General features: G+C 41.8%; 1 protein-coding gene across 1 annotated transcript in view; it reads right to left on the bottom strand.

Moving 5' to 3' along the window:
- The window catches only part of kiaa1549lb (KIAA1549-like b), a 44,796-nt gene that overhangs the window by 13,516 nt on the left and 3,780 nt on the right, over positions 1–27,500 (bottom strand). Inside the window, exons 2-12 of the mRNA XM_060878522.1 lie at positions 20,885–21,237; positions 15,223–15,697; positions 14,971–15,086; positions 11,821–12,040; positions 10,836–10,969; positions 10,067–10,235; positions 6,828–6,887; positions 5,326–5,477; positions 4,140–4,311; positions 2,256–2,419; positions 2,038–2,070 (exon numbers count right to left, since the gene is read on the bottom strand). Coding sequence (XP_060734505.1) covers positions 2,038–2,070; positions 2,256–2,419; positions 4,140–4,311; positions 5,326–5,477; positions 6,828–6,887; positions 10,067–10,235; positions 10,836–10,969; positions 11,821–12,040; positions 14,971–15,086; positions 15,223–15,697; positions 20,885–21,237 — 2,048 coding nt within the window. The remainder of the gene's footprint in view (positions 1–2,037; positions 2,071–2,255; positions 2,420–4,139; positions 4,312–5,325; positions 5,478–6,827; positions 6,888–10,066; positions 10,236–10,835; positions 10,970–11,820; positions 12,041–14,970; positions 15,087–15,222; positions 15,698–20,884; positions 21,238–27,500) is intronic.

Raw genomic sequence — 27,500 nt, 5'->3', positions numbered from 1 at the left:
CTAAGTGAAGAAAATCAGTAGAGCGTCACATCCTCACAGCTTCTACACACACAAACACACACACACACAAACACACACACACTGGGCTTTTCACACTGGACACTGAAAAAACATGCTAATACCTGACCTAGCTACAGTAGCATCAGTCAACTAACTAGCCTAGCCTGCCATCTAGATTAAATTCATTTTGATGATTGTTGCAGATAAAATAAAGTCGGTGATGATGAAGAGGTTGTTGCCTTTGCAGCTGTTGTGTGTGTGATGTGACTGAATACAGCTACAAGTTGGGATATTGGAAGAAAGTTTCACTAAAAAGATTTTTTTTTTCACTCATCCTCCTCCATGTTTGTTTTTCTCGCCTGCCACCAAACCTCCCTCACAAGCCGATTCAACATCTTTGACCGATCAGAATCCAAAATTCAGCAGCTCTGGTTTTCTATCTAGTCACTGGATGTTTAGCCTCAAGGTTTGCATCAGATATCTGTTTGGTTTTTATTCACATTATACCTTATATATTTTATATATTGTTATATATTTAGCCACAAAGGCATCGAGAAATAAAACACATTAGAGCTAATTTACTTCCAGCTGACACATTAAACCTGTACAATGATGCTCCGCATGTACGTTAAAGAATCGTTAAGAAGGGCCTGTGTAAAAAATAGTATTCACTAAATTCCAGGGGTTTCGTTACCATGACGTAAAGTGGGCGTGTTTCTGGAGGTCTTGGAGAAAAGAGCTCTTTCAAAAAAAAAAGAGCATACCTACAATGGATAATGAAGGACAAAACAGTCATACAGGTAGATTTTATATTTTATATCTATTATGCTTTATTATCTTATAGTTAAGATATTTTTAATAACAAATAAACAACCGGGCATGGTGGCTTAGTGGTTAGCACGTTCGCCTCACACCTTCAGGGTTGGGGGTTCGATTCCCACCTCCACCTTGTGTGTGTGGAGTTTGCATGTTCTCCCCGTGCCTCGGGGGTTTCCTCCGGGTACTCCGGTTTCCTCCCCCGGTCCAAAGACATGCATGGTAGGTTGATTGGCATCTCTGGAAAATTGTCCGTAGTGTGTGATTGTGTGAGTGAATGAGAGTGTGTGTGTGTGCCCTGTGATGGGTTGGCACTCCGTCCAGGGTGTATCCTGCCTCGGTGCCCAATGACGCCTGAGATAGGCACAGGCTCCCCGTGACCCGAGGTAGTTCAGATAAGAGGTAGAAGATGAGTGAGTGAGTGAGTGAGTGAGAAATAAACAACCAAAAACTACGGTTAGGGTTAGGGTTAGATTATCAAATAGGCCACGCCTACCCGATGACATAATAATGCATCCCGTAAAAAAATAGCAATTAGTTATGACATGATTTCAACCGATTCAAGACAAAACAAATCAAATCAGTAGAGCTTTCTACAGATGTTTAAAGATCTATAAACAAAATTACATAATTGTACTAAAGACTTTTGTTTAATTTGTATAGATTTTTTGAAGAAGCACAAATAATTAACACAAACAAATGGTGAGTTTGTTTAGATGTCACACCGATGAGCGTCTACATGAGCAGAAAATTCTACACAAACGAGCTACATCAAGATAAAATGGGTCAAAACCAGAAAAGTGGACAGGAAAAGATCTAAATGTTTCGGAATAGCGCAGTGTTTTTTCTTAATAAAAATGTGTGGAAAACAAAAAAAGAACTTAACGTTAGCAGGAATCTGAAACTGGTTTAGCTGTTTTTAATTTATTAATCTACTTTTTCCACCTTACAGAACTTGGTACCCTGCATAGCACAGCTGGCCTACTTTCACCAAAAAAAAAAAAACCTACAGAGAATTTCTGACCTTGTTCCCAATACATACTCCACTTATTTGGGTCTACACACTCACACACACACACACACACACACACACACACACACATACCGTCGCCATGTAAACTGTCCAAGAATAGAGCAAAAGCCAAAAACCTTATTGGTGATTGTAGATGCACCTTAACACCAGGACATTAACGTAAAATAATATGGATGCTGTGAACGTACCTGGTGATAACTCATGTCTCTCCTGTACGTTGTCTGTATGAGAGAATGTGAGAAAAAATGTTGTTATCTACAATCGCTCTCTCTTTCGCTCTCTCTTTCTCTCTCTCTTTCTCTCTCTAGCATTCAGTAAGATAATGTATATATTTTTTAAAATAACACTATTGTATTGCATACAGTATACAGAAGTAGAAGGATGGAAGAACCTCCTGTCTCTTTACCTTAACCCGTGGATTCAGGTTGCCAATTCCATCGGTTTTAAAGTCGCCCTTGTTTTTGTGACAAAGAACAGCAGTAATGATGATGATGATGATTGTGACGATGCCAATAGGAGCCAAAACCGAAGCGATGATCCACAGATTGTTGGAAGGGCCCTTCAACACAGCTGTATGATAAAAAGAACCAAAACAACATACAGGAAACATATAATCATTCTCTGATAGCCGCTAGCAGGAGCTCAGCTGATTGAGAATACATAAGAAATTACTCTAACCACACCTACCCCTACACCCACTACAGACCATCTGATGACACCTTTCTGCACATCCACCGACCCTGCCTACTTTATCCCTGAGAGCCACACCCACCTGCTCCCAGAGATGTTGTGACCACACCTACCCCTTTAAAACATACTTTGACCACATGCATCTGCTTTCAGAGACACTCTGGCCACACCCACTTGCTCGTATAGACACTTTGACCACACCCACCTGTTACTAATGAAACTCTGAACACACCCACCTGCTCTTATATACACTCTGGCCACACCCAACTATTACCACAGACACACTGAACACAATTACCTTCTACTACAGACACTATGGACCACACCCACTTGCTACTACAGACACTCTGACCACACTCACCAGTTGCTACTACAGACAATCTGACCACACCCACCATCTACTACAGACACACTGACCACACCCACTTGCTACTGCAGACACTCTAACCACACCCACGTGCTACTACAGACACACTGAACACAGCCACTTGCTACTGCAGACACTCGGACCACACCCACGTGCTACTACAGACAATCTGAACACACCCACTTGCTACTGCAGACACTCTGACCACACCCATGTGCTACTACAGACACTCTGAACACACCTAACAGCAACTACAGACACTTTAACCACACCCACTTGCTACTGCAGACACTCTGACCACACCCACCAGCTGCTATTACAAACAATCTGACCACACTCACCAGTTGCTACTACAGACACTCTGAACACACCCACTTGCTACTGCAGACACTTTGACCACACCCACCTGCTACTGCAGTCACTCTGACCACACCCACCAGCTGCTACTACAGACAATCTGACCACACCCACCAGCTGCTACTACAGACAATCTGACCACATCCACCAGCTACTACAGACACACTGACCACACCCACTTGCTACTGCAGTCACTCTGACCACACCCACCAGCTGCTACTACAGACCAACTGACCACACCCACCAGCTACTACAGACACACTGACCACACCCACTTGCTACTGCAGACACTCTGACCACACCCACCAGCTGCTATTACAGACAATCTGACCACACCCACCAATTGCTACTGCAGACACTCTGACCACACCCACCAGTTGCTACTACAGACAATCTGACCACACCCACCAGCTACTGCAGACACTCTGACCACACCCACTCACTCACTAGACCCCTTTCGCTCCTACAGAAGCCCTAAAAACACTCACATACCTCCACACATGTTTGAGGACTCCCACCTGGTCTCTAGTCTTGCGCATTACTGTTCACACGCTTCTACTATTGCAGATACTCTCACCATTCCTTAGACACTTCCTGCTCACATCCCAATTCTGCAAACACTATCCAATTCCAAATGAACTCTCCTATTTCCCCCTTCTCCCCTCCCTCCTGTGGAGAACTGAAGTGGTTTATTGCACCTTATAATACAAACATGGGTGTGTTTGTTGTGGTGTGGGAGCAATCAAATCCCTGTGTAATTACACGTATGAAAATGGATTATGAGATTAGTGTAGAAACACTCATTTTCAAGACTAATCCCTAAGTTGGTGTTTGTCTATCAGTAAGACAGGAAAGAGAACAGAAATATTAACAAACCTTCAGCTTGGAGCTGGACAAAATATCCCAGGGTCAGAGCCATAGTCTGAGAGTCCAGTGTGTTCAGGATTTTAGCTGCAGTTGTACCAGGGAGTGGTGTTCCATTCAACTGCACATAATAAGTGAGTTCTGCTGGGTTTTTTGGACCTACCAATCGCCTCATGCCAACCATCTGAGATCAGAAGCAAAGCACACAACAGAGATGCTTGAATGTATCAATACTACACACTACATTTATGTGACATCACAACTACATTTTAATTTGGGCCTCTAGCTAAAGTCTGCACAAGTTGACCTCAGAGCCTGTGCCTCAGAACCTGTGCCTGTGGGTGCTGGATTTCAGACGACAGTACTTCATGCTTAATGCTTGACAATCAAGGCCAAAACTCCTTGCTTCTTGAGGTTGAGGTTCCTGGATCATGTCTGCTTTGATGCTGATGCTTGTTCTACCTCCAGTGAAGTCTGTATGTTATCTGACTGTCAGTCATCTCATATATGTGGTCAAAACATCACAACCTTCATTTGTGGATCTCAAGGTCCTCAACCTTTGGTTGTTGTTCACAACTGATGGTCTCATATTAAAGGTAATTATGGAAGGAGATTCCCAGGATTTGTGGAATTAGGACGTTGTTGAGATTGTTCATTTCTCTGATCCACAGTCATGGCAGGATTATTATTTGGAAAAGTGACATCTTGGTCTTAATGGAAATGCTTCGTTTCTTGTTTTGTTTCAAAAACCTGACGGATCCTGTTGTAAATCTGGGTTGTGAAGGTCTTATCCAGTGACCTCTGATTTTTAAATCCTTAACCTGTTTGATTTACCTTCCATCAAAGCAGACAATGATCTCTAAACTCAATGGTTGCTAGGACTTGGTCTTGTGTGCACTTTCTATGTTCTAGACATGAACTCATTGATTATTTTTCCAGGTCCACCTGCCATATACTGTAGGTCATTCATTACAATTACCGCAGCCCTTCTGTTGCTCTGCATCAGACATGATCTAAGCTCACATTGCTCTGCATTGGACTAGCATCCCTCATACTTATTGGTGGTCCTATGGAATTCCTTTCCCAACGATAGATGATAAAGAAGGAGCTTTGAAACAGCGGTACCTTTACCTTCATACAGTAACACAGCAAGTAACCTCCAAATCATATTACTATTTAAATTCAGATTCAGGATTACCTGAACGGTGTAGCTGCCCACTGTGGTCGCACGTTTAAAGCGGGCACCCTGCTGATGTGCTATCACAAAGAGCTCTGCCAAGCGTTGCTCCATCAGACTGGCAAAGCTCTGGTACTGACCCTCCAGAGACGAGTTCTCCACATCCTGAATCACTGCACCCAATCCACAGCAAAGCATGAAAGAAAGGCAGAAGTTGTAGTAATCCACCTCCTGTGTGTTAGCATTAATCCAATCACACTGAAGCAGACCTAGCTCAAGAAATATCGACCATCCTGACAGGCACAAGGCAAAGAAATACAAGCTTTCTAATAAGGGCTTTCCATTTTTTCCTGAAGAAGACATGCACATAAATATTCATACTCCCTCACTTGCTCATAAGCAAATAAAAAAAAGAAATGTAGCCTTTTAGAAATCAGTGGCAATTATAATATCCTGTTTCCCTTATTTGGCTTTGTTTGGATTATTCGGACCACCAAGCAGGTGTCTGATCTAGAAAGTGGATTACAATTAGCCAGACCCAGTCACAAATAAGAGCGAGTTGTGCCTGGTTATGAATACATCATCATTTCAGAAACAAAATTAATTGGTGAGGAGGTTAAATTCCAACGAGCCAAATTCAAAATAAAATTCAAAATGCACTTGCTGCCTAGCATACAGACAGAAGCTCTTCAGATGCTACATATATTTTGCTTGTCATGCTTGCATGTGGAAAACCAAATCTTTCAAGTTGACTCTTAGGGGCTTTTTACACCTGGTCACTTCATGCGTTTTCTGTGATCTGATATCTATCCGATGGTAAAAAGACCAGGTCTAAATGCCCTCTGAAACGTTTTCGAGACGGATATAAATCTGATGGTACAAACCCCTTCAGGAGGTGGTCTGGGACGCATTTCAGATGAAACTGGACAGGTGTAAATGAATGTGGTTGTTCAAGCCACATACGTCAGCGCTATACTCCTCCCAAATGGAAGTACGTCACTCGCAGGTGATCTTTCACCCAGGCGTCTCGTCGGGTCTTAAAACGCGCTGCTGTCGCCAGCGAAAACGCAGCAAACAGTAAACGCTGTTTTTTGTAGCATAACCGTCGTAACCAGTTTTTTTCATCTTCTTTTTGATCGCGTTCCAAAGTGTGTTCCGTTTCAATTACCCCGGAAATGAGGTAAAATATATTAGCATTTTGGGCGGGAGTAGAAAGATCGGATCGATATCCGATTCGCCGAGACGCGTTTATGTGGCCTAATGTAAATGGAACAGTTTTAACAAATCAGATAGCTATCGGGTCAGAGAAAACACATGAAGTGACCAGGGGTAAAAAGGCCTTAGTTTCCTGGATACAGAAAACCAAATCTTTATGGGATGGACTCCCAAGCACCTTCATTGGCCAAACCTGCAAAAGCAGACTGATAACTTGACATTAAACAACGTTTCAACAACGTCCTGATTCGTCGTTCTCGATCAATCCAAAGGATTCCTGAGTGATTGTTCTTAATCAACACACTTACCTGTGATTACCCAGAAATCCTTAGTGTCTACCGAGGTGTTGAGGTTGTGGTACTCCAAAGCTACAAGAGAGCACAGAGAGAGATACGGAGTATTAGAGTGAAGCACTTTGATCCTCAGTTCAGAGGCATTTAGAGCGTTTTGCCGAGCGCACCATCCGAACCGGCGGAGCGAAGCCTTGCAGCATTTTCCTAATGAAACTTTGACTCAGTTACATATCGACAGAGTGATTAAAAGCTTCGGCCGGCTGCATCCGCTCAGGGCGAGTTCTAGCAGAGAGCATGAAATCAGAACCAGGGTTTGGCCTATTTCTTCTGTGACAGGAAAGAATCAAGAGCATGCAGCCTTTTTTGCATATTAAATACATGTGCAAAAAAAAAAAGTCTGCAGTGGGCTAGATTAGATCGGTACTAGCCAATTATGAATTTTTTTAAAAGAACATTTATCCTTCCTCAGCACTGAAGAGAAAGCCTTGAGGCTTGAGAGACTTCGAGACTAAATTAATACGGCTCTTGAGATCATGCAGCAGATGGGGAAATTGGGCTTTTCTAGCACTTTGAACGGACGTGTCAGTCTTTCTTTAATGCACCAAATAGCAGAGAATAGCGCAGCCCCTTGAGGCTTCACTAATAAGCTGATGAGGGTTAAAAAAGCAAGTGATTCAATTAATTACAAAATGTCTACATTTCAGGTTATGTTTCTCTATCATTTTTTTAGCCAGTTCACTGTTGAAATAATCTCTTTTAAGGAGAAAAGAAGAATAGAAGATATTTGAAGCTACCAAGACTAGAACTGAGAACACAAGAGCATGTGTTCTGATGTGGTTATTCCCTCCCATCTGCCCGAGGGGCTGTTTAATTCTCCGCCCTCACACACAGACACCTCTATTAACACTCCCCCATTGTTAATTATTTTCCACCTTAATTAGATTTGATGATTGAGTTTTTCCTTTTGCCAGAAAGGGCAGGAAACAGCCTTCACTTCTTGTGCATGCCAAGTATACGACTGTTTCCTTCTTTCTCCACCTTGGCATGCCTCATGCCCACCATGCCGCTTTTCTCTCATCTACTTCCAGCTATAGTATGTGCGGAAAGTTGCTTGATCGTTACAACAGATTACTGTGGAATGTTCTGGCAGTTAACACAACACAAATTAGTAAACACTCCATGTCCATGACATAAGCTAGTTCCTATTCTCGCTTTATTATGAAGCTATTATTTATCTTCATTTTTCAGCTTGTCTTACTACAGTACGTAAACCATCCAGCTGTTACAAAGTGCTGATACTGGAGACTCCTTCTATTCATTCATTCATTCATTTTCTACCGCTTATTCCAACTACCTCGGGTCACGGGGAGCCTGTGCCTATCTCAGGCGTCATCGGGCATCAAGGCAGGATACACCCTGGACGGAGTGCCAACCCATCACAGGGCACACACACACACACTCATTCACTCACGCAATCACACACTACGGACAATTTTCCAGAGATGCCAATCAACCTACCATGCATGTCTTTGGACCGGGGGAGGAAACCGGAGTACCCGGAGGAAACCCCCGAGGCACGGGGAGAACATGCAAACTCCACACACACAAGGTGGAGGCGGGAATCGAACCCCCAACCCTGGAGGTGTGAGGCGAACGTGATAACCACTAAGCCACCGTGCCCCCGACTCCTTCCATAAATATTTAAATATTACAGAAAACCTACATCATGTAATCAGTTACACACATTTTACTCTGACATTACAGGCCCCTGTGTATGAGCTGTTACTATAGAAATAGTAAAATGTTAATTAATTTAATTAATTAAATTTAATTAACACCTTCTGACCAATCAGAATCTCCCTAAGCAACACTTGACTCTTCTCTTGTCTCATCTATCTACTCCACATCTCCTGACTCCTTTTCCGAGTCCGTTCAGATGGCCGCGTAACCTTTCTGTTTCAGATGCCATTTCGGATTTATCCACAGTCCAAGAGCCAAAAGTAAAAGGGTAAGAAGTGAAGTGAAGTAGATAAGCAGCAATCATAGCGATCATGTAGCAGAGAGAAAGCTGCATTATGCACTGACTGAGTGATAAACCTAGGCCTGATCTCTGAGCCAAAGCACTCAGAAGTCACACAATCTGCCTCGAACCATACAACAGTTATTTTGTTCTGTTCTAAATGAGATGTCATGTGGCTTCCTCTTGACCTTCTGAAGAAACAAAAACCACGGTAAGCCTTCTAAAAATAACCCACCATGGTGTATTGGGTGCTGTTATTCCTCTAGTTGAGTTTTCTGTAAAGAAGTTAACACAAATGTATTGAGAGGAACGTTCTAGTAAATATTGTGCATGTTGTAATATTTATGGGAGGAGTCTCTAGTGTCAGGGCTTTGGTAAAGCTGTAACATGACATGCATCTTCAGAACAGATGAGTTTACGCTTTGAGCTTTCTCTCTCTAGCAAGACAAGCTGAGATTTTTTGTATTATTAACTTCTGTAGTGGGGGCACGGTGGCTTAGTGGTTAGCACGTTCACCTCACACCTCCAGGGTTGGGGGTTCGATTCCCGCCTCCTCCTTGTGTGTGTGGAGTTTGCATGTTCTCCCCGTGCCTCGGGGGTTTCCTCCGGGTACTCCGGTTTCCTCCAAAGACATGCATGGTAGGTTGATTGGCATCTCTGGAAAATTGTCTGTAGTGTGTGATTGTGTGAGTGAATGAGAGTGTGTGTGTGTGCCCTGTGATGGGTTGGCACTCCGTCCAGGGTGTATCCTGCCTTGATGCCCGATGACGCCTGAGATAGGCACAGGCTCCCCGTGACCCGAGGTAGTTCGGATAACCGGTAGAAGATGAGTGAGAGATGAGTGAGAACTTCTGTAGTTTATAAACACTCTCTCACTCATTTTCTACCGCTTATTTCAGGCGTCATCGGGCATCAAGGCAGGATACACCCTGGACAGAGTGCCAACCCATCGCAGGGCACACACACACACACACACTCTCATTCACTCCCACAATCACACACTACGGACAATTTTCCAGAGATGACAATCAACCTACCATGCATGTCTTTGGACCGGGGGAGGAAACCGGAGTACCCGGAGGAAACCCCCGAGGCACGGGGAGAACATGCAAACTCCACACACACAAGGCGGAGGCGGGAATCGAACCCCCAACCCTGGAGGTGTGAGGCGAACGTGCTAACCACTAAGCCACCCTGCCCCCCTAGTTTATAAACAGTTTATGAAAAACCTTACGCTCTGCAGTGATGAGTGGAGGGTAAAACAGGAAGTAGCCCACAAGCTCAGCAGTCAGGTGGCTCAGCAAGTTACTGGCTATGGTGCCATTTAGGGTCCCGGTTCTGTTATGCACCACGTATATAAGGGACACTGCGGGAGAACTGGATGATTGAGACACACCCAGGATCTGAGAAACAACACAAGACCAGACCAATAGGCAAAGGTGTGGAAATGAGACACAGAAAAAGCAAACAAGTGCCATTTTTTCCGTTTTGTTGTCTGTGCAGTCTTTGAATAAAGTGAATCACTTAGTCTAACTGGTCTGCAGAAACCTACACCTACAGCAGAGAGGGTTCCAAACTACACAAAGAACCGTATAAGAACCTTCAAAGAAGACGAGACATATTCATAAAAAAAAAGGCTTTAAATCTTGGGGCAACTCAAATGCTGTAATTCTCAAAACAATCAAAAAAAAAAATTAGCCATGAATAATATGCTAATGTTAAATTTAAATTAAAGCTTATAATAAGGAGACAATCTAATTACGTTCGGTTATGTTGTCATACGTAAGGAATAAAACACTTTGCATTCTATAGTAACGAGTGATGAATTGACGTTGTGCGATGAAGCGACTTTCTGACCAATCAGAGTCCAGCATTCAACAGCACTCTGATTTAATTACTACAATTATTATATTAAAATAAAACTTTCTTGGTATAGCAGAATAATTGAGGTTTTAAAATGTGTGTGTGTGTGTGTTTATGTGTGTGTGAGGGAGAGATCAGACCTGCACGCTGAGTGTGCTGTAGGAGTTCATCACTTTGGCCTGAGCCTCAGCAAAAGCGTTCTCCAGCCTCTCTTCCATCAGCTGCACAAACCTGCAGGACCTCAGATCATCTCCTGGTCCTACAAACCTCAAAACTTTACACCCACACAGAGTTCCATACACACTCACTCTTAGCTTACTGTATACAGAAAAAACACTAGCACATGGTTAATAGACAGTGTAATATATCATCACAGCATCATGATGGAGAACATGTGATCATTGTGAACATTTTCAGTCACACCTCAGTTAAAGGAGCTAGCAGTAAAGGGCTTGTGCAGGTGTTATGTAGCTTTATGAACACCACCAGTGTTCAGTGATGTTTTACCATATTTTCTCTACTCAGATGATTAACACTAAATGATCATTTTATCCTTTAAAACGAATGGTTAAAACAAACAGCTTCCTGTTAAACTGATTGTTGGATTGGTCTAAGTTGCTTTTTTTTAGACACTTGAATAAGTCTCAAATAATTTCTACTTTAAAATATTTTTAATTATTTATTCGTGTCAAATTTACTGTATACACAATGCCACTGATTAAACAATATTTCTGACTTGCTTTATAACATAAGAGCTCATCCTGCTTCTGCTGCGATAGGAAGCTGAGAGCAAGTGACCTGGTGTGAGGAAATATGCACAGCGTGCTAAAAGTGATGACGTAGTTAAAACTGAACGAAATCCCAAACACAACGCCGGGCTACTCTTCTTCTCAGCTGACAGATACTGCTAAGAGAGCAATAACATCTTCATATAATATCACAATAATGAGACAAGCGACATAAAATAAACCAGCACATGCCTAATTCTGAGAAAAATCCCTCTATGCTCTGTATGAGGTTATTAGATTAGCTCATCCTCCAGTTCCTGGCTGAATGTCTCTGTTATTGGATGTAAATCAAGCTCATAGCAGGCGCTAGCTCTCAGAGCCAGTCTGCATCTCTGACCTGTCTTCAGCATGAGTGAAATAGCAGGAGTTGGCCTCCAGGGGGCTGCTGGGATTGGCACCGCCTGCAACATGGGCACGAACTGCCGGATATCCGCCATCAGCCTGTCCGTGCCGTAGGAGCTCAGAGCCTCCACTACGACGGACGTGATGTAGACCGTATCGCCACGGATTACGTAATAACCCACGGTCACATTGGGCACCGTGGACATACTTTCAATCTGTAGGAGTGAAGAATCAAAGCATCAGTCAAACCCACAAGGTAATGCTACAAGGACAGGTGTGAAATCAACATGTTGGACAAAACAGAACATTTCCGTCTTTAAGCTGGGGCTTTGTTTCTCAGTAAGGAAATAATAAATGTAGAAAAAATAAGGAAGTGTAAAATAAAAATGCTTAAAAGCATTAATCAACCGTATAAAAAGACACACCAGTCTCTCATTCACTGTCAATATTCATTAACTCACTCATTCACTCATCTTCTACCGCTTATCCGAACTACCTCGGGTCACGGGGAGCCTGTGCCTATCTCAGGCGTCATCGGGCATCAAGGCAGGATACACCCTGGACGGAGTGCCAACCCATCACAGGGCACACACACACACACACTCATTCACTCACACAATCACACACTACGGACAATTTTCCAGAGATGCCAATCAACCTACCATGCATGTCTTTGGACCGGGGGAGGGAACCGGAGTACCCGGAGGAAACCCCCGAGGCACGGGGAGAACATGCAAACTCCACACACACAAGGTGGAGGTGGGAATCGAACCCCCAACCCTGGAGGTGTGAGGAGAACGTGCTAACCACTACTGTCAATATTAATTAAGGTATATAAAAAAAATAACTGGCTAGCATGGCATTGTGCAGCGCTGCATGCTTAGCCAAAATGTAATAACACTTAGCTCGGTTTTGGTCATTAATGCCGTGTTTGATAGCAATCAGGTTTAATAGAGATTTGAAAAAATCCTACTGGTCACCCTAGAGGTAGTAATATGAAATATTTTTAACATTAGCAGAAATAACACATCCAGTACAGTCACAGAAATGAAGGCTGCTGTAGTGTGATTTAGAACAAGTCAAGAGATAAAGAGTTTATTTGTGAAGTCGCAGCCGGACGCAAAAAGGATAAGATCTGTTGGCGTAACTAGGAACTCCAGTTAAAACATTAACAAACAGAAATGTATTTTGATTTTGAGAAACACACAGTGATTAAGTGTGAAACTGTGACACCATGAAAGCTCTATTGTTATAAAAGAAATGAAATTGTGCCTGAGAAAAGAACAGGGTTAATGTTGGGTCGGTTCGCTGAATGACAAAATGACAGATGGCTTCACTGCTCAGCGCATTAAGCGTGTGTGTGTGTGTGTGTGTGTTGGGGTGAGATTTGGACACTGCAGGATTTCTTCTACAATTGAGTTTTGTTTCTCGGGACGTGAACCGGCCTTCTGCCTGAGTCAGCAATCAACATCCCATGAAGGTGAAACTGAGGGATTGTGTTTCAGTGAAGCTCAGAGTCAAACCGTCCCTCAATTCTAAAGATCATTATGGGATTAGAGGACTGCATTTCCTCTCACGGCCTTCAAAAACATCAGCACGACTCATTCGGGGTCATGGAGTCTTTATTCTAGTGTTACTGCAATGTCTTTCGGTGCCTTTATGAACGCGTGCAGAAAGGGTTGATGAAAGTTGCTCTGTCTTCAAGAATTGTATTTTTGCCATTATATGTTTATCTGGGGTATAAATAAGAGATCCACACATTTAATCTTAGCAGAAAATGGAGACAGATGATCACTGAGCTGTACAAGTGCAGTAATAGACACATAATACATAACACATAACACAGATTTTTTTAAAAAACGCCATTAAGGACAATTTGGGCCATACATTTTTAAGATGATTAAAAAAAATTGGAACTACGTGTGTGCAGTCGTCTCTGTGCAGTGAGAAAGAGAGTAATCCTAAAAAAAAAGACTTCAAACTGTTCAATAGCTGGCACTCCATAGGCTCTGGTGATGTAAGATATTTTAGACGAAAACCTGTTTTTATCAACAAGACAACAAATAAACTCTTTATCTCTTGACTTGTTCTAAATCACACTACAGCAGCCTTCATTTCTGTGACTGTACTGGATGTGTTATTTCTGCTAATGTTAAAAATATTTCATATTACTACCTCTAGGGTGACCAGTAGGATTTTTTCAAAACTCTATTAAACCTGATTGCTATCAAACACGGCATTAATGACCAAAACCGAGCTAAGTGTTATTACATTTTGGCTAAGCATGCAGCGCTGCACAATGCCATGCTAGCCAGTTATTTTTTTTATATATACAGTATACCTTAATAAATATTGACAGTAGTGGTTAGCATGTTCGCCTCACACCGCCAGGGTTGGGGGTTCGATTCTCACCTCCACCTTGTGTGTGTGGAGTTTGCATGTTCTCCCCGTGCCTCGGGGGTTTCCTCCGGGTACTCCGGTTTCCTCCCCCGGTCCAAAGACATGCATGGTAGGTTGATTGGCATCTCTGGAAAATTGTCCGTAGTGTGTGAGTGTGTGAGTGAATGAGAGTGTGTGTGTGCCCTGTGATGGGTTGGCACTCCGTCCAGGGTGTATCCTGCCTTGATGCCCGATGACGCCTGAGATAGGCACAGGCTCCCCGTGACCCGAGGTAGTTCGGATAAGCGGTAGAAGATGAATGAGTGAATGAATGAACTGGTGTAAACACTGTATATCCTGCACTTGCTGCTGTTGCACTCTGGTTAGACCTAAACTGCATTTCGTTGCCTTGTACTTGTACATGTGTAATGACAATAAATTTGAATCTAATCTAATCTAATGTCCATCTCAAACCTGTGGTCAGGGTGAAACAAGGCATCCACATGCACAAACCTCAGAATATAATTCTCTACATTGACTTTATCATTGTTTTCAACATTTCAGGGAGTAGCTCCATGCTGTTATCGGTTTACTGGGAGGTTTTAGCAAATATTAAATGTGGAAGGGTGTCAATACTTTCGAAATCAGAAAAGTTTTTTTGCGGAAATTATGTTAAAAAAATAAATGTCAAGTAAGATTAAATGTGTAGTATTTTTGGAAACATTCTACAATACATCATTGATCTCCAAATAGAGACCAAACTGACCTGAGGACGGAGGCCGCTGTCATTTAAAGCCTTCGTCAGTGCCAGAGTCAGACCTTTCAGAAGGTTCTGTTTCAGAATATTGTCCAGCCGGTTCCTCCGGATGTGGATGGACAGAACTGCCGGAGAAGGTCAAAGGCATAAAGATATGAATTGTATCGGTGAGGCTGATATGAAGTAAGTACCAGTCACAAGCCACGTTATCTAAAGAAAACAACGTCAATATCCATCCAAGCATTAATAAATGGTTCTCACCTGTTTTAACCCACATCCGGTCGGTTATGTTGCAGTTCAGTGGAGAACTTTGAGTGGTAGTGGTGGTGGTGGTGGTGGTGGTTCTGGGTGGACTGGTCCTGATACGCTGGCTGGAGGTGGGCCATTTAGGTGCCACAGTAGGTGCTATAGTTCTGGAAGGCTTCGGGGTAGTTGTGGTTGTTGTAGATGTGGTGCTGGTTAACTGAGTTACGCTGGTCGGTTGTGTGGTTGTGGTAGTGGTTGTGGAGGCAGTTGTGGTGGTTATGGTGGTGAGTTGAGGGAAATTGCTAGCTGGTAGTTCCTGGTTAAGTAGTTCTAAATGGACTGAGGTGTTTCCAGTTTTGTTGGGGAACGAAGGACGTATCATTTGTAACAGAGGTAAATCCGAGTCGTTTCCTTTCGCGTCAAGCCTGTTGTCTTGAGATGTACGGACAGAAGGCGGAAGACTTGACATCAGCTGGTCCAGTGTAGACTTCTCTGTAACAACAAAATGAGGTTCATTCACTTCCTGTGATGAGATTAGTGCAGAGAACTGAGAGAACAGCAATGACGCAGTTATGAATGGTTGTTGTTTTGGTATGTTATAATGTGACAATGCTTCAGATGATGTAGAGGACATCAATGTGGGTTTTAACAGAAAAGATAAAGACAGTGAAGGTGATTCAGATGTTATTACTGATGGTAATGGTGATAATGTTGAATATTTTGTTAATGCTTCTGATGGCATTGAAGATGTTATTAGAGATAAAGCTGAGGAGGATGATGAAGATGGTTTTGCTGGTGATAGAGATTCTGCTGGTGATGTTAATGCTGAAGATGCTGATGGTGATAATGAGGAGAATGGAGTCAGTATCAGTTTGGATGGTGGTACAGACCTCAATGGTGTCGGTTGTTTGGTGAACACAGAATCATAATAAGACGGTAATAACTGTGATGGTAATGCAGGTGATAATTCTGTTAGTGATTGTGATCTTTTTGATGGTAACAATCCTGCTGGTAATAATATTGATGATACTTCTGATGCCAAAGAAGCTGGTGATGATTCTAATGTTGAGGTGGGCGATAATTCTGAAGGTGATGATGATAAATCTGATGGTGATGTTTGAGATAATTCTAGTGATGGTCCTGGTAAAAATTCTAGCACTGCTGCTGCTGAGAAAGAAGATGATGGTAATGATGATGATGATGATGATGGCAATGATGATGATGATGATGATGATGTTTCTGCTGATAATTCTGGTGGTGATGGTGATAATTCTAGTGATGATCCTGGTGATACTTCTGTTGGTAGTGATGCCTGTGATATTTCTGGTGCTGGTGGTGATAATTCTAACACTGCTGCTGCTGCAGCTGAGGATGATGATGATAATTCTGGTGTTGATGATTCAGGTGATACTTCTGTAGGTGATGATGGTGATAATTCTTGTGATGATGGTTCTGGTGATAATTCTGTTGGTGATGATGGTGATAATTCTGTTGGTGATGATGGTGATAATTTTGATGGTGATGATAGTGATAATTCTGGTAATGATGATGTTGGTAATAATTCTGTTGGTGATGATAGTGATAATTCTGGCGGTGATAATTCTGGGGATAATTCTGTTGGTGATGATGGTGTTTGTGATAATTCAAGTGATAATGATCCTGGTGATAATTCTGATAGTAATGATGCTTGTAATAATTCTGGTGGTGGTGGTGATGATAATAATTCTAGTGCTGATGCTGCTGAGAAAGATGATGATGATAATGACGATGATGATAGTGATAATGTTTCTGGTGATAATTCTGGTGGTGATGGTGATGGTGATAATTCTAGTAATGATCCTGGTGATAATTCTGTTAGTAGTGATGCCTGTGATATTTCTTCTGGTGGTTTTGATAATTCTAGAACTGCTGCTGCTGCAGCTGAAGATGTTGATGATAATTCTGTTGATGATGATTCTGGTGATAATTCTGTTGGTGATGATAGTGATAATTCTAGTAATAATGATCCTGGTGATAATTCTGATAGTAATGATGCTTGTGATAATTCTGGTGGTGGTGGTGATAATAATTCTAGTTCTGATGCTGCTGTGAAAGACGATGATGGTGATAATTCTGGGGGTGATGGTGATAATTTTGATCCTGGTGATAATTCTGTTAGTAGTGATGCCTGTGATAATTCTGCTGGTGGTGGTGATAATTCTAGTGATGATACTGGTGATAATGTTGTTGGTAGTGATGCCTGTGATAATCTTGCTGGTGGTGTTGATAATTCTAGCACTGCTGCTGCTGCAACTGAGGATGATAGTGACAATTCTGGTGATGATGATTCTGGTGATAATTCTGTTGGTGATGATGGTGATAATTCTGGTGATAATGATTCTGGTGATAATTCTGTTGGTGATGATGGTGATAATTCTGGTGATGATGATTCTGGTGATAATTCTGTTGGTGATGATGGTGTTTGTGATAATTCTAGTGATAATGATCCTGGTGATAATTCTAATAGTAATGATGCTTGTGCTGGTGTTGATAATAATAATTCCAGTGCTGATTCTGCTGAGAAAGATGATGATGATGATGATGATGATGATGATGATGATGATGATGATGATGATTCTGGTGATAATTCTGTTGGTGATAATAATAATTCCAGTGCTGATTCTGCTGAGAAAGATAATGATGATGATGATGATGATAATGATGATGATGATGATGATGATGATGATGATGATGATGATGATGATGATGATTCTGGTGATCTTTCTGTTAGTGATGATGATAATTCTAGTGGTGATGGTGATAGCAATAGGTCTGGTGATGATGAAGATGATGATGATCCAGGTGTTAATTCTGTTGGTAACATAGCTGGTGATATTTCTAATGACAAAGATAATGATGATGATGATGATGATGATGATGACGATGAGGACAATGATGATGATGAGGATGGTGGTGATGATTCTAGTGGTGATATTTCTGATGGTGATGACATCGGCTCTACTTTTGGTGGTGATGCTGATGAGACTAATAATGGAGATGATGAGATCAGCGTTCCTGATTGTGCTACAGACACCACGGACAGTAACTGTTGTTCTGTTAACACATAATCATAATAAGATATGAACTCTGTTAATACTGATGATGTGGTTGATGATGATGTTGAAAGTAATTCTGATGGTGATGATTTGTATGATAATTCTGTAGGTAATAATTCTGATGATGATGATGATGATGATGATGATGATGATGATGATGATGCAGGTGAAAATAATTTTGGTGATAATACTGTTAGTGACAATGCTGGTGATAGGTTTGAAGGAGGTACTTTTCCTGACAATAATTCTGATGTTGATGATACTGGTGATATTTCAGCTTGTGCTGATGCCACAGATAATGATGATGGTATTTCTGATGGTGAAGATGCTAATGGAGATAATTCTGTAGGTGATGATGCTGATGATGATTCTAAAGGTGTTGAGGCTGTTGACAAATCTGATGGTGATGCCACTGATAATGATGATGGTAATAAAACTGGTGATGTTTCTGATACTAATGATAAATCTGATGATGATTCTGATGATACGGATACTGGTGATAATTCTGATGGTGATGATGCTGTTGATGGACCTGATGGTGATGCCACTGATATTGATGATGGTGAGGACGCTGGTGGTATTTCTGATGGTGAGGATGCCAATGGCGATAATTCTAAAGTTGAGGATGGTGATGATAATGATGATGGTTGAAATGCTGGTGGTAATTTATGTTGTGATGCTGATGGTGATGATTCTGGTGATGATTCTGATAGTGATGAAGCTACTGATAATTCAGACATTGATACTGGTTGCAATTCTGAAGATGATAATGCTAGTGATATTTCTGATGTTGGTGATGCTGGAGATAATTCTGATAATGTTGCTAGTGATAATTCTAATGTTGATAATTCTGACGTTGAGGATACTGGTGATGGTGATGATGGGGTTGATAAATCCGAGGGTGATGATGCTACTGAGAATAATAACGGTGATGACACTGTTGAATTTGTGTTACTTGCTTTTAATGTAGCCTTTGACACCAAAGTAGTATAGAAGCCACTATTCATTGAGTTCTCTTTCCTAGCAATGTTTCCAGTCGGTCTTAGAGGTGTATGGTTGAGGCCCAGGGCACCGATATAGGGCACAGATGTCTGTTTCAATGATACAGTAGATGTGGTATCATCAACAAGTGTGACTTTTTGTACTCTTGTTTGAGCTGAAATAAATAAAGGGCTTTTGCTAAATATTCCAGATGTAGTTCGAATTCTTTTATCTGAAGAATCTGCCTCCGAATCATCTTTAGTTGTTTGCATCATGTTATAATGGAGTAATGAAGGTGTGGGAGAAAATGACAAATTAGAAGACATCTTGCTAAAAGTTGAACTCAAGAACTCTGATATGAAGGAAGACCTTAACTCTGTAGGAGTCTGCAGTGATCTCGAAACAATGGCAGAGGTGTATGTTTCTCGTATATGTCTTTCAGGACCTGATGTTATGGTACTTGACAGATTATTTGTCACCTGTTTTGATGTCGAGCTGAAGAAGATGGCAGTTATTAAGTGTTTAGACGAGTTCACTGCTCCTTCTGGTGTCTCAGAAGGAACTGTGTCAAGTCTGTGAGCCATGAATGATGTTAACAGGATGTTGGTGGGTGGCACATCCCAAAATCCTTTATCTTTCTGTTCAGTGCCATTGTTTTGTAGAGTGCTGTTAGTGCTAGTTTCCAGAAGGCTTGTATTCGGAATGTACTCAGTGAATGCAGGAGATTTTAGCATTGAAAACACCTCTTTAGGTTTTGTATATTCTGAGAAGGAGACAGAATTCTGCAGAAAGCTCACTGATGTCGGCTTATCAGTTGGACCAGATAGTCGAGACTCCATGGTCGTCATGTCTGTCATGTCTGTAGCGCCTGACGGTTTTCTTTTAGCATTTGATGGGACCTGTGTGGTCAGATATTTATTATATAACCCTAGAGATGTATTGTTTTCAGTGGCAGATGCTTCTTCCCAATTCAGGTAACCAGCTGGAATTTGCTTAGTTGGATTTCTTAGAAATGATCTGATGTCTGAAGAGGACGAGTTCTTATATGTTTCGAAAGAACCCGTTGTAGAAACTATCAAATGATCAGAATTTGAAGGTACCAGTTTACTTTCTTTTAAAAATATATTCATATTTGAAGAGACTTTGGTGCCGATCAACATTTCTTGATCTGCAGCAAACTGAGTAGCTGGTTCTTCATAAACCTTTGAAAATGAGTTGTTTCTGGAGCCATGTAATTGCATTTGGCTATCGCTTGATGTATTCTGTGGAACTGTGGGTACAGACGGAAAATAACTGTGTAGGTTTCCATGATCATACGTTGTTCTAGTGTTTCTAGTTGAAATGGGAACAGATCCAGATATGTTAGTATGGGTATGTGCTGGTTTTGTTCCTGTTTCTGAAGATGATGGTAATAGTAAGGAGGTTAACACTGATGACACTGTTGATGATGGTATTGGTGATGGTAGTGTTGGTAAAGGTAACACTGAGAAAGATGTTGTTGCTAATGACGATGACATGACATCAGTGGTCATCACTAGAGGTACAGTATGATATAGTGGTTGAGATGTGACAAAACTGGTAATTATATGTGTGCTGAACACCAAACCTGTAGAGGACTGGTTTCTAATGTGCACCACAGCAGAGGAAGGGACCATAAAAGATGGCTCTGCTCTCTGAATAGAACGCTCAGGTGAACGCTTAGTTTGATTGGTGCTCTTAACAAGGCTCTTCAGAGTGGAGCCTGAACGAAGAGCGATCTGTGGTTTCGCAGCTGTTCTGGCTGATAGAGATATCTCTCTCATGTCCCTTTGTTGACTTGTAGGATCAGAACGGATGACAGAGTCAGGAGCGTCATCGATCATAAGCAAACCGGACGGCCGAAGAGAAGAGGTGGATAGGGATCCATGGTCCAGAGACGATACCAACGATCCGGACGCTTCGTAATTTCTTTCATCTGTGGAAGAGGAAGCTTGGATGGTTATATTGGGAATACTTCATCTTTACAATGTAGTTCAAATCCTATAGACGATAGAAGCTTTAATTTTCCTGTCATATATTCTGTAAGTTTCTTTGTGGAGCAGACAGTTGGAATTATAGCTCTGCTGAACAATACACAAAGCACACAAAGCACAATTATGTTAAAGAGCCTTTAAAAGACTTTGAACAGATCGAACAGAACCGGTATAAAATTTATATAAGAAAAATAAATAGCAATATTTAAATAAATGACACCTTTAGGTTCTTCGCAGGATGTCTGAGAGGGGTCTGGCCTTCACTCATCTTTCCATCTATCTGTCGATCCTGTCTATCTCTCCCTCTATCCATCATTCTATCTAGCCAGCACACTCTCTTACCAGTCAGCACACATCTTTTTTTTACATACTCAACAATATCTGGGAGCCCCTACAGTATTATTCATTTATTAGGATTTGCAAGTCTGGAACATTATAAACAGGAGGCTGCTTCTAAGGCATGTCGGGCTAACGGAAGCTCGTTAACAATGTAGATCATCGTTTTTAATAATTAAGATAAAAGAACAGTTTAAATCCCGAAGGGTTCGCCATGATGTACAAAAGAGGCATTGTGTTAACAAATCAGCAAAACAAGGTACGTACATACCAGTGTTCAGTGTTTGACCTTCGTTTTGGATTCAGTCATTTGGCTACAGTTAGATTTAGTCTAGGTTTAGTTGACAAAAAACATCGTAAGTAAATAACCCAAACCTCCTTAGTTTACTAAAGCTAGACACCTATAGCTTCTAAAAGTTTACAAAAAAAATAAGAGTACATTTACATGTCTGGCCTTTAGCAGACCCCCTTATCCAGAGTGACTTACAATTTATTTCAATTTAACCAACTGAGCAATTGAGGGTTAATTGAGGCCTTGCTCAGGGGCCCAGCAGTGACAGCTTGGTGTACCTGGGATTCAAACTCATGACCTTCAAACACCTTAACCATTAGGATACCATAAGAGTATTATTAAATGAGGCATGTGGTAGCCTAGCGGTTAAGGTGTTGCGCTACCAATCGGAAGGTTGTGAGTTCGATCCCAGGTCCACCAAGCTGCCACTGTTGGGCCCCTGAGCAAGGCCCTTAAACCCTTAATCGCTCAGTTGTACAAAAGTGAGATAATGTAAGTCGCTCTGGATAAGGGCGTCTGCTAAACGCTGTAAATGTAAATTACCTTGTGTTTACGAATGTCTTCATTCGGCTAAAGTCTTACTCATATTTTTGTCTCATAGACTGAACCGACACGGTCGAGCTTATGGTCAACTAAATAAAAATATTGCCGACAACTTTGTGCAAACAGGAAGTGTAATGATATAAACGTCGGCTCACAGTCTGAGGGAAGGAGGTGTGATGAAAACAGGGCGGAAGGGACAGAGGTGTGTGATGTCGCTCACTCCGGGTTCACACCTGAGTTTATAGCAGCCATTTACTAGAAACAGTGAAGGTCACGGTGTCCCTTTGTCCCATTATACACCTAGTGGGGAACTGACACACTTTCCTTCTCCCTGGAGTGTTTCCTTACACTCTGCAGTATCTCATGTGTTCCATAACACATTGCAGATTCCTGCTTCAATCAATCCTTCTGCACACAACCTCTGTCAAAAAATGTCCTTCTTATCAAACCTGCTCAGTCAGAGATCAGCTGATAAATGAAGGGATAAATTTTTATCCACATCATCTTCGTTATTTATTCTGAATCCATTGCTGCATGTGAAAGCAGATTCTCTCACAAAAGCCACAGTACAGACGTCTGCTCCCAAAATACGAACCAATCAATAGTTCACAAAAGTTCACTCAGGATGCTGAAGAGGTCAAACGAAAACTAAATGAAAATGAATTTAGATTTAAGTGTAGAGTCTAATAACCTCTATGACTTTCTGTGTTCACACAGCAGCGATTATCCGACTCAATGACTCAAGCTTAATATAATGCAAATGTACAGGACATAAAAATAGAACTATAACACAAGCTAACAGTTGTATGAGACCATTAAAGAACATGGAAGAGAAACATTTAGCGCTGTTGCAGTTAGACTCCAAATAGCTGCTTGTGCTTTCGTGAGTGCCGCCATATCGAAATCATTCATTCACTCATTCATTCATCTTCTACCGCTTATCCGAACTACCTCGGGTCACGGGGAGCCTGTGCCTATCTCAGGCGTCATCGGGCATCAAGGCAGGATACACCCTGGACGGAGTGCCAACCCATCGCAGGGCACACACACACACACTCTCATTCACTCACGCAATCACACACTACGGACAATTTTCCAGAGATGCCAATCAACCTACCATGCATGTCTTTGGACCGGGGGAGGAAACCAGAGTACACGGAGGAAACCCCCGAGGCACGGGGAGAACATGCAAACTCCACACACACAAGGTGGAGGTGGGAATCGAACCCCCAACCCTGGAGGTGTGAGGCGAACGTGCTAACCACTAAGCCACCGTGACCCCCATATCGAAATCAATTAATTGCTAATTGGTCTCACAAATTGGAGACACCTCGATATCCCAACATCAGTGTCTGATCTCACTAATGCTCTTGTGAATGAATGAATGAATGAATGAATGAATAATGAAAACAATTCACCACAGACAAATGCTCCAAATTCTAGTCGAAAGCTTCCCGAAAGGGAAAAGTGGACCTTATTATAACAGAAAATGTTCGACAAGCACATACGAGTGTGATGGTCAAGGGTGCACATACTTTTGGCTGTGCAGTGTAGATTAATTTCTAGAGATTGTGTATAAATTAATTTGACAGTAATAGGTTTGTAAAAAAGACAAAGATAAAGTTGGTCCAACACCATGACCACACACACACACACACACACACACACACACACACACACACACACTATTATTTTATGTTCTCATCTAATTTTCTGTTATATCCTATAATCTTTATGAGCTGAAGAGGAGACATGCAGTTTATTTGTTCAGAGCTTATTACATTCGTTACTTTATCCTTTGTTTTTTTGCACATGACCTCATTTACAGAAGTACACCTTGTCAATTACCTGTACTACACACACACACACACACACACACACACACACAGAGGCAGGAAATTTATCAGATTTTGCACAAATTAGACATTTAAAATAGAATCGGACTGCCTGAACGTCAGTGTTCTTCAGTCTTCAGTACGTAGCGTCTCCGTAGTCAGCTCTGGGAAACAGGAAGTCGCTTTAACACGTCTGATCAGTTTAATAAAGCCAAAGTCATGAATCTAACCCCTCTGAGAGTGACGTAGTGAATGACACAATTTTGGCCTCGCTCAGATACTGCAGTAGAATCTGAAGCTTTGTGTCCTTTTGTCCAGGGAAGAGTGACTGAATGGAGCTCTGTACGTTCATGTAACGTGTTTAATTCTTTATTACAAAAATTATAAATTATTTATTTATTTATTTATTTATTTACTACAAGAGAGTCGTCGTGTTCAAAACTAAACAAACAGTGGCATTAATGGAGAAATCTCGATAAATACATTTTTAAAAATTGTATTATCTAAAGGTGTTGAGGCTGTTGACAAATCTGATGGTGACACCACTGATAATGATGATGGTAATAAATCTGGTGATAATTCTGATGGTGATGATGCTGTTGATGGACCTGATGGTGATGCCACTGATACTGATGATGGTGAGGATGCTGGTGGTGATAATTCTAAAGTTGAGGATAATGATGATAACACATTATACTGGAGAGGTATTGTGAGACCTAGATTAAAGTGTATTATGAATAATTCATTCATTCATCTTCTACCTCTTATCCGAACTACCTCGGGTCACGGGGAGCCTGTGCCTATCTCAGGCGTCATCGGGCATCAAGGCAGGATACACCCTGGACGGAGTGCCAACCCATCGCAGGGCACACACACACACACACTCTCATTCACTCACACAATCACACACTACGGACAATTTTCCAGAGATGCCAATCAACCTACCATGCATGTCTTTGGACTGGGGGAGGAAACCGGAGTACCTGGAGGAAACCCCCGAGGCACGGGGAGAACATGCAAACTCCACACACACAAGGTGGAGGTGGGAATCGAACCCCGACCCTGGAGGTGTGAGGCGAACGTGCTAACCACTAAGACACCGTGCTCCCCTATTATGAATAATGAATAATGAATAAATGAATAAATAAATAAATAAAAAACTCAGATGCACCACTATTTATTTTTCACAATTAAATTTTGGAAAAAAAATTATTTCAGTCTCAGAAAATGACTCTCCAGCTTCATCTCACTGAATCTGTTTCCTTCTATTTCCCAGCTCAAAGCCGTCTTACTGTTTAAACGTCTTACTGTTTGTAAATTTCTCTAATCTACATTTTACATTCAGACTCTGCTGAATTGTTTGGCTCGTCTCCTGGACTTCGTTTTAAAATCCCAGCTCTACAGTATGACTTAAATCTGTGCTTATTCTCAATATGGAGGAGGAAACAGCTTTTGTATGTGTGGGTGTTAGCGGTGGAGGAGCTGGCATCCGAGTACTGAGGAGAACCTACGAGGCCGTGTGCAGCACATGGCTAATTTAAGCTTCTCTACATCCACTGTACTGCTTCTGAAAAAGTAAATGCAAAGTCCTGACAGGTTCTGGGGATTAATAGGAAAATTAACAACAACAACAACAATAATAATAATAATAAACATGGGTTCGCTGTGGCAGAGATTTTATGTTCCGTTCATGTTTAAACCTGACAGCGTGATATACGCTGGATATTTATTTCTTTTTTTTATCTGACTCGTGTCTTCCTGCTTTATGCTGACATCAACTCGCTCTATTTTACAAAATAGAAATAATCCAGTTGACTTATTTAACCACTACAAGCATAATTATTATAGTCCTGAGGATGAATCGTCAGATGTGTCGTCATATTCGCTTGTGAATCCCCAAGTCACACTCTCTCTAAATCGTTTACTCCGTCAGGTGTAAATCCTACACTTTACACTTCCATATTTTATTCTCATTCACTGTATTTCTCTCTCTCATCTTCTACCGCTTATCTGAACTACCTCGGGTCACGGGGAGCCTGTGCCTATCTCAGGTGTCATCGGGCATCAAGGCAGGATACACCCTGGACGGAGTGCCAACCCATCACAGGGCACACACACACACACACACTCATTCACTCACACAATCACACACTACGGACAATTTTCCAGAGATGCCAATCAACCTACCATGGATGTCTTTGGACCGGGGGAGGAAACCAGAGTACACAGAGGAAACCCCCGAGGCACGGGGAGAACATGCAAACTCCACACACACAAGGTGGAGGCGGGAATCGAACCCCCAACCCTGGAGGTGTGAGGCGAACGTGCTAACCACTAAGCCACCGTGACCCCTTCCATATTTTAAATATTTATTAATTAACATTAACCTCTGCACTGCGACTTCAAATAGAAATGATTTTGAAGTGTAGGGAAGGTTTTCAAACAAGAAATCCTTGTTTGTAGCAAACACACACACACACACACACCTATACACACGATCTAGACGTAAAGTAGATATCATCTGCACTTGTATAAATAACTGTATATTCGTTCTAACTTCTACCAAAATCACATACTACACCTTTAACAGCTGAGTGAAAGCAGGTGTGTGTGTTCTGTCGTGTCTCCAGAAACCGGAGCCGTATTCAGGACACGGTAGAACTGGGTCATGGTGCTGAGAGAGTCTGGAGATGGTCTGATTTTAGAGGAAACATCATGAATGTTTGCTTTGTTTTCAGCATTCGCTTCATATGTCACGGTACTTTTATTAGCTACAGTATAGAAACTAAAAACCAGCATGAAACAGTCAGCACATGACGACTGGATGGAAAGATTTGTGTGTTCTGTAGACGACACTTTACTGGACCCCAGGATCAGTAAATCCAGTGCAGCTTTAAGATCATCACAATCCTCTAGTGACACCATAAACATGCAGGTCAACGTTTTAGCAACTTGTGATCTGTGTTATAGAGTTTGGACGGTTTATAAAGACAGGACAAGTCCATTCATGAGGAGAGACAGAGCAGAAGCAGATGGTTTCTCACTTCTCTGTGTGTCTTTGCCAGAGCTACACTTCATCATTTTAATAAATGGGATTGGCCGGTAAGGCGGGTCACCTCTCTGCTCCATCTCTCTCTGCTCCATCTCTCTCTGCTCCATCTCTCTCTGCTCCGTCTCTCTCTCTCTCTCTCTCTCTCTC

This window comes from Tachysurus vachellii, chromosome 9, assembly GCF_030014155.1.
Source record: "Tachysurus vachellii isolate PV-2020 chromosome 9, HZAU_Pvac_v1, whole genome shotgun sequence".
Classification (NCBI taxonomy): Eukaryota; Metazoa; Chordata; class Actinopteri; order Siluriformes; family Bagridae; genus Tachysurus; species Tachysurus vachellii.
Note: the sequence above shows the minus strand (reverse complement) of the source record. Positions and strands in the feature narration are given on the sequence as shown.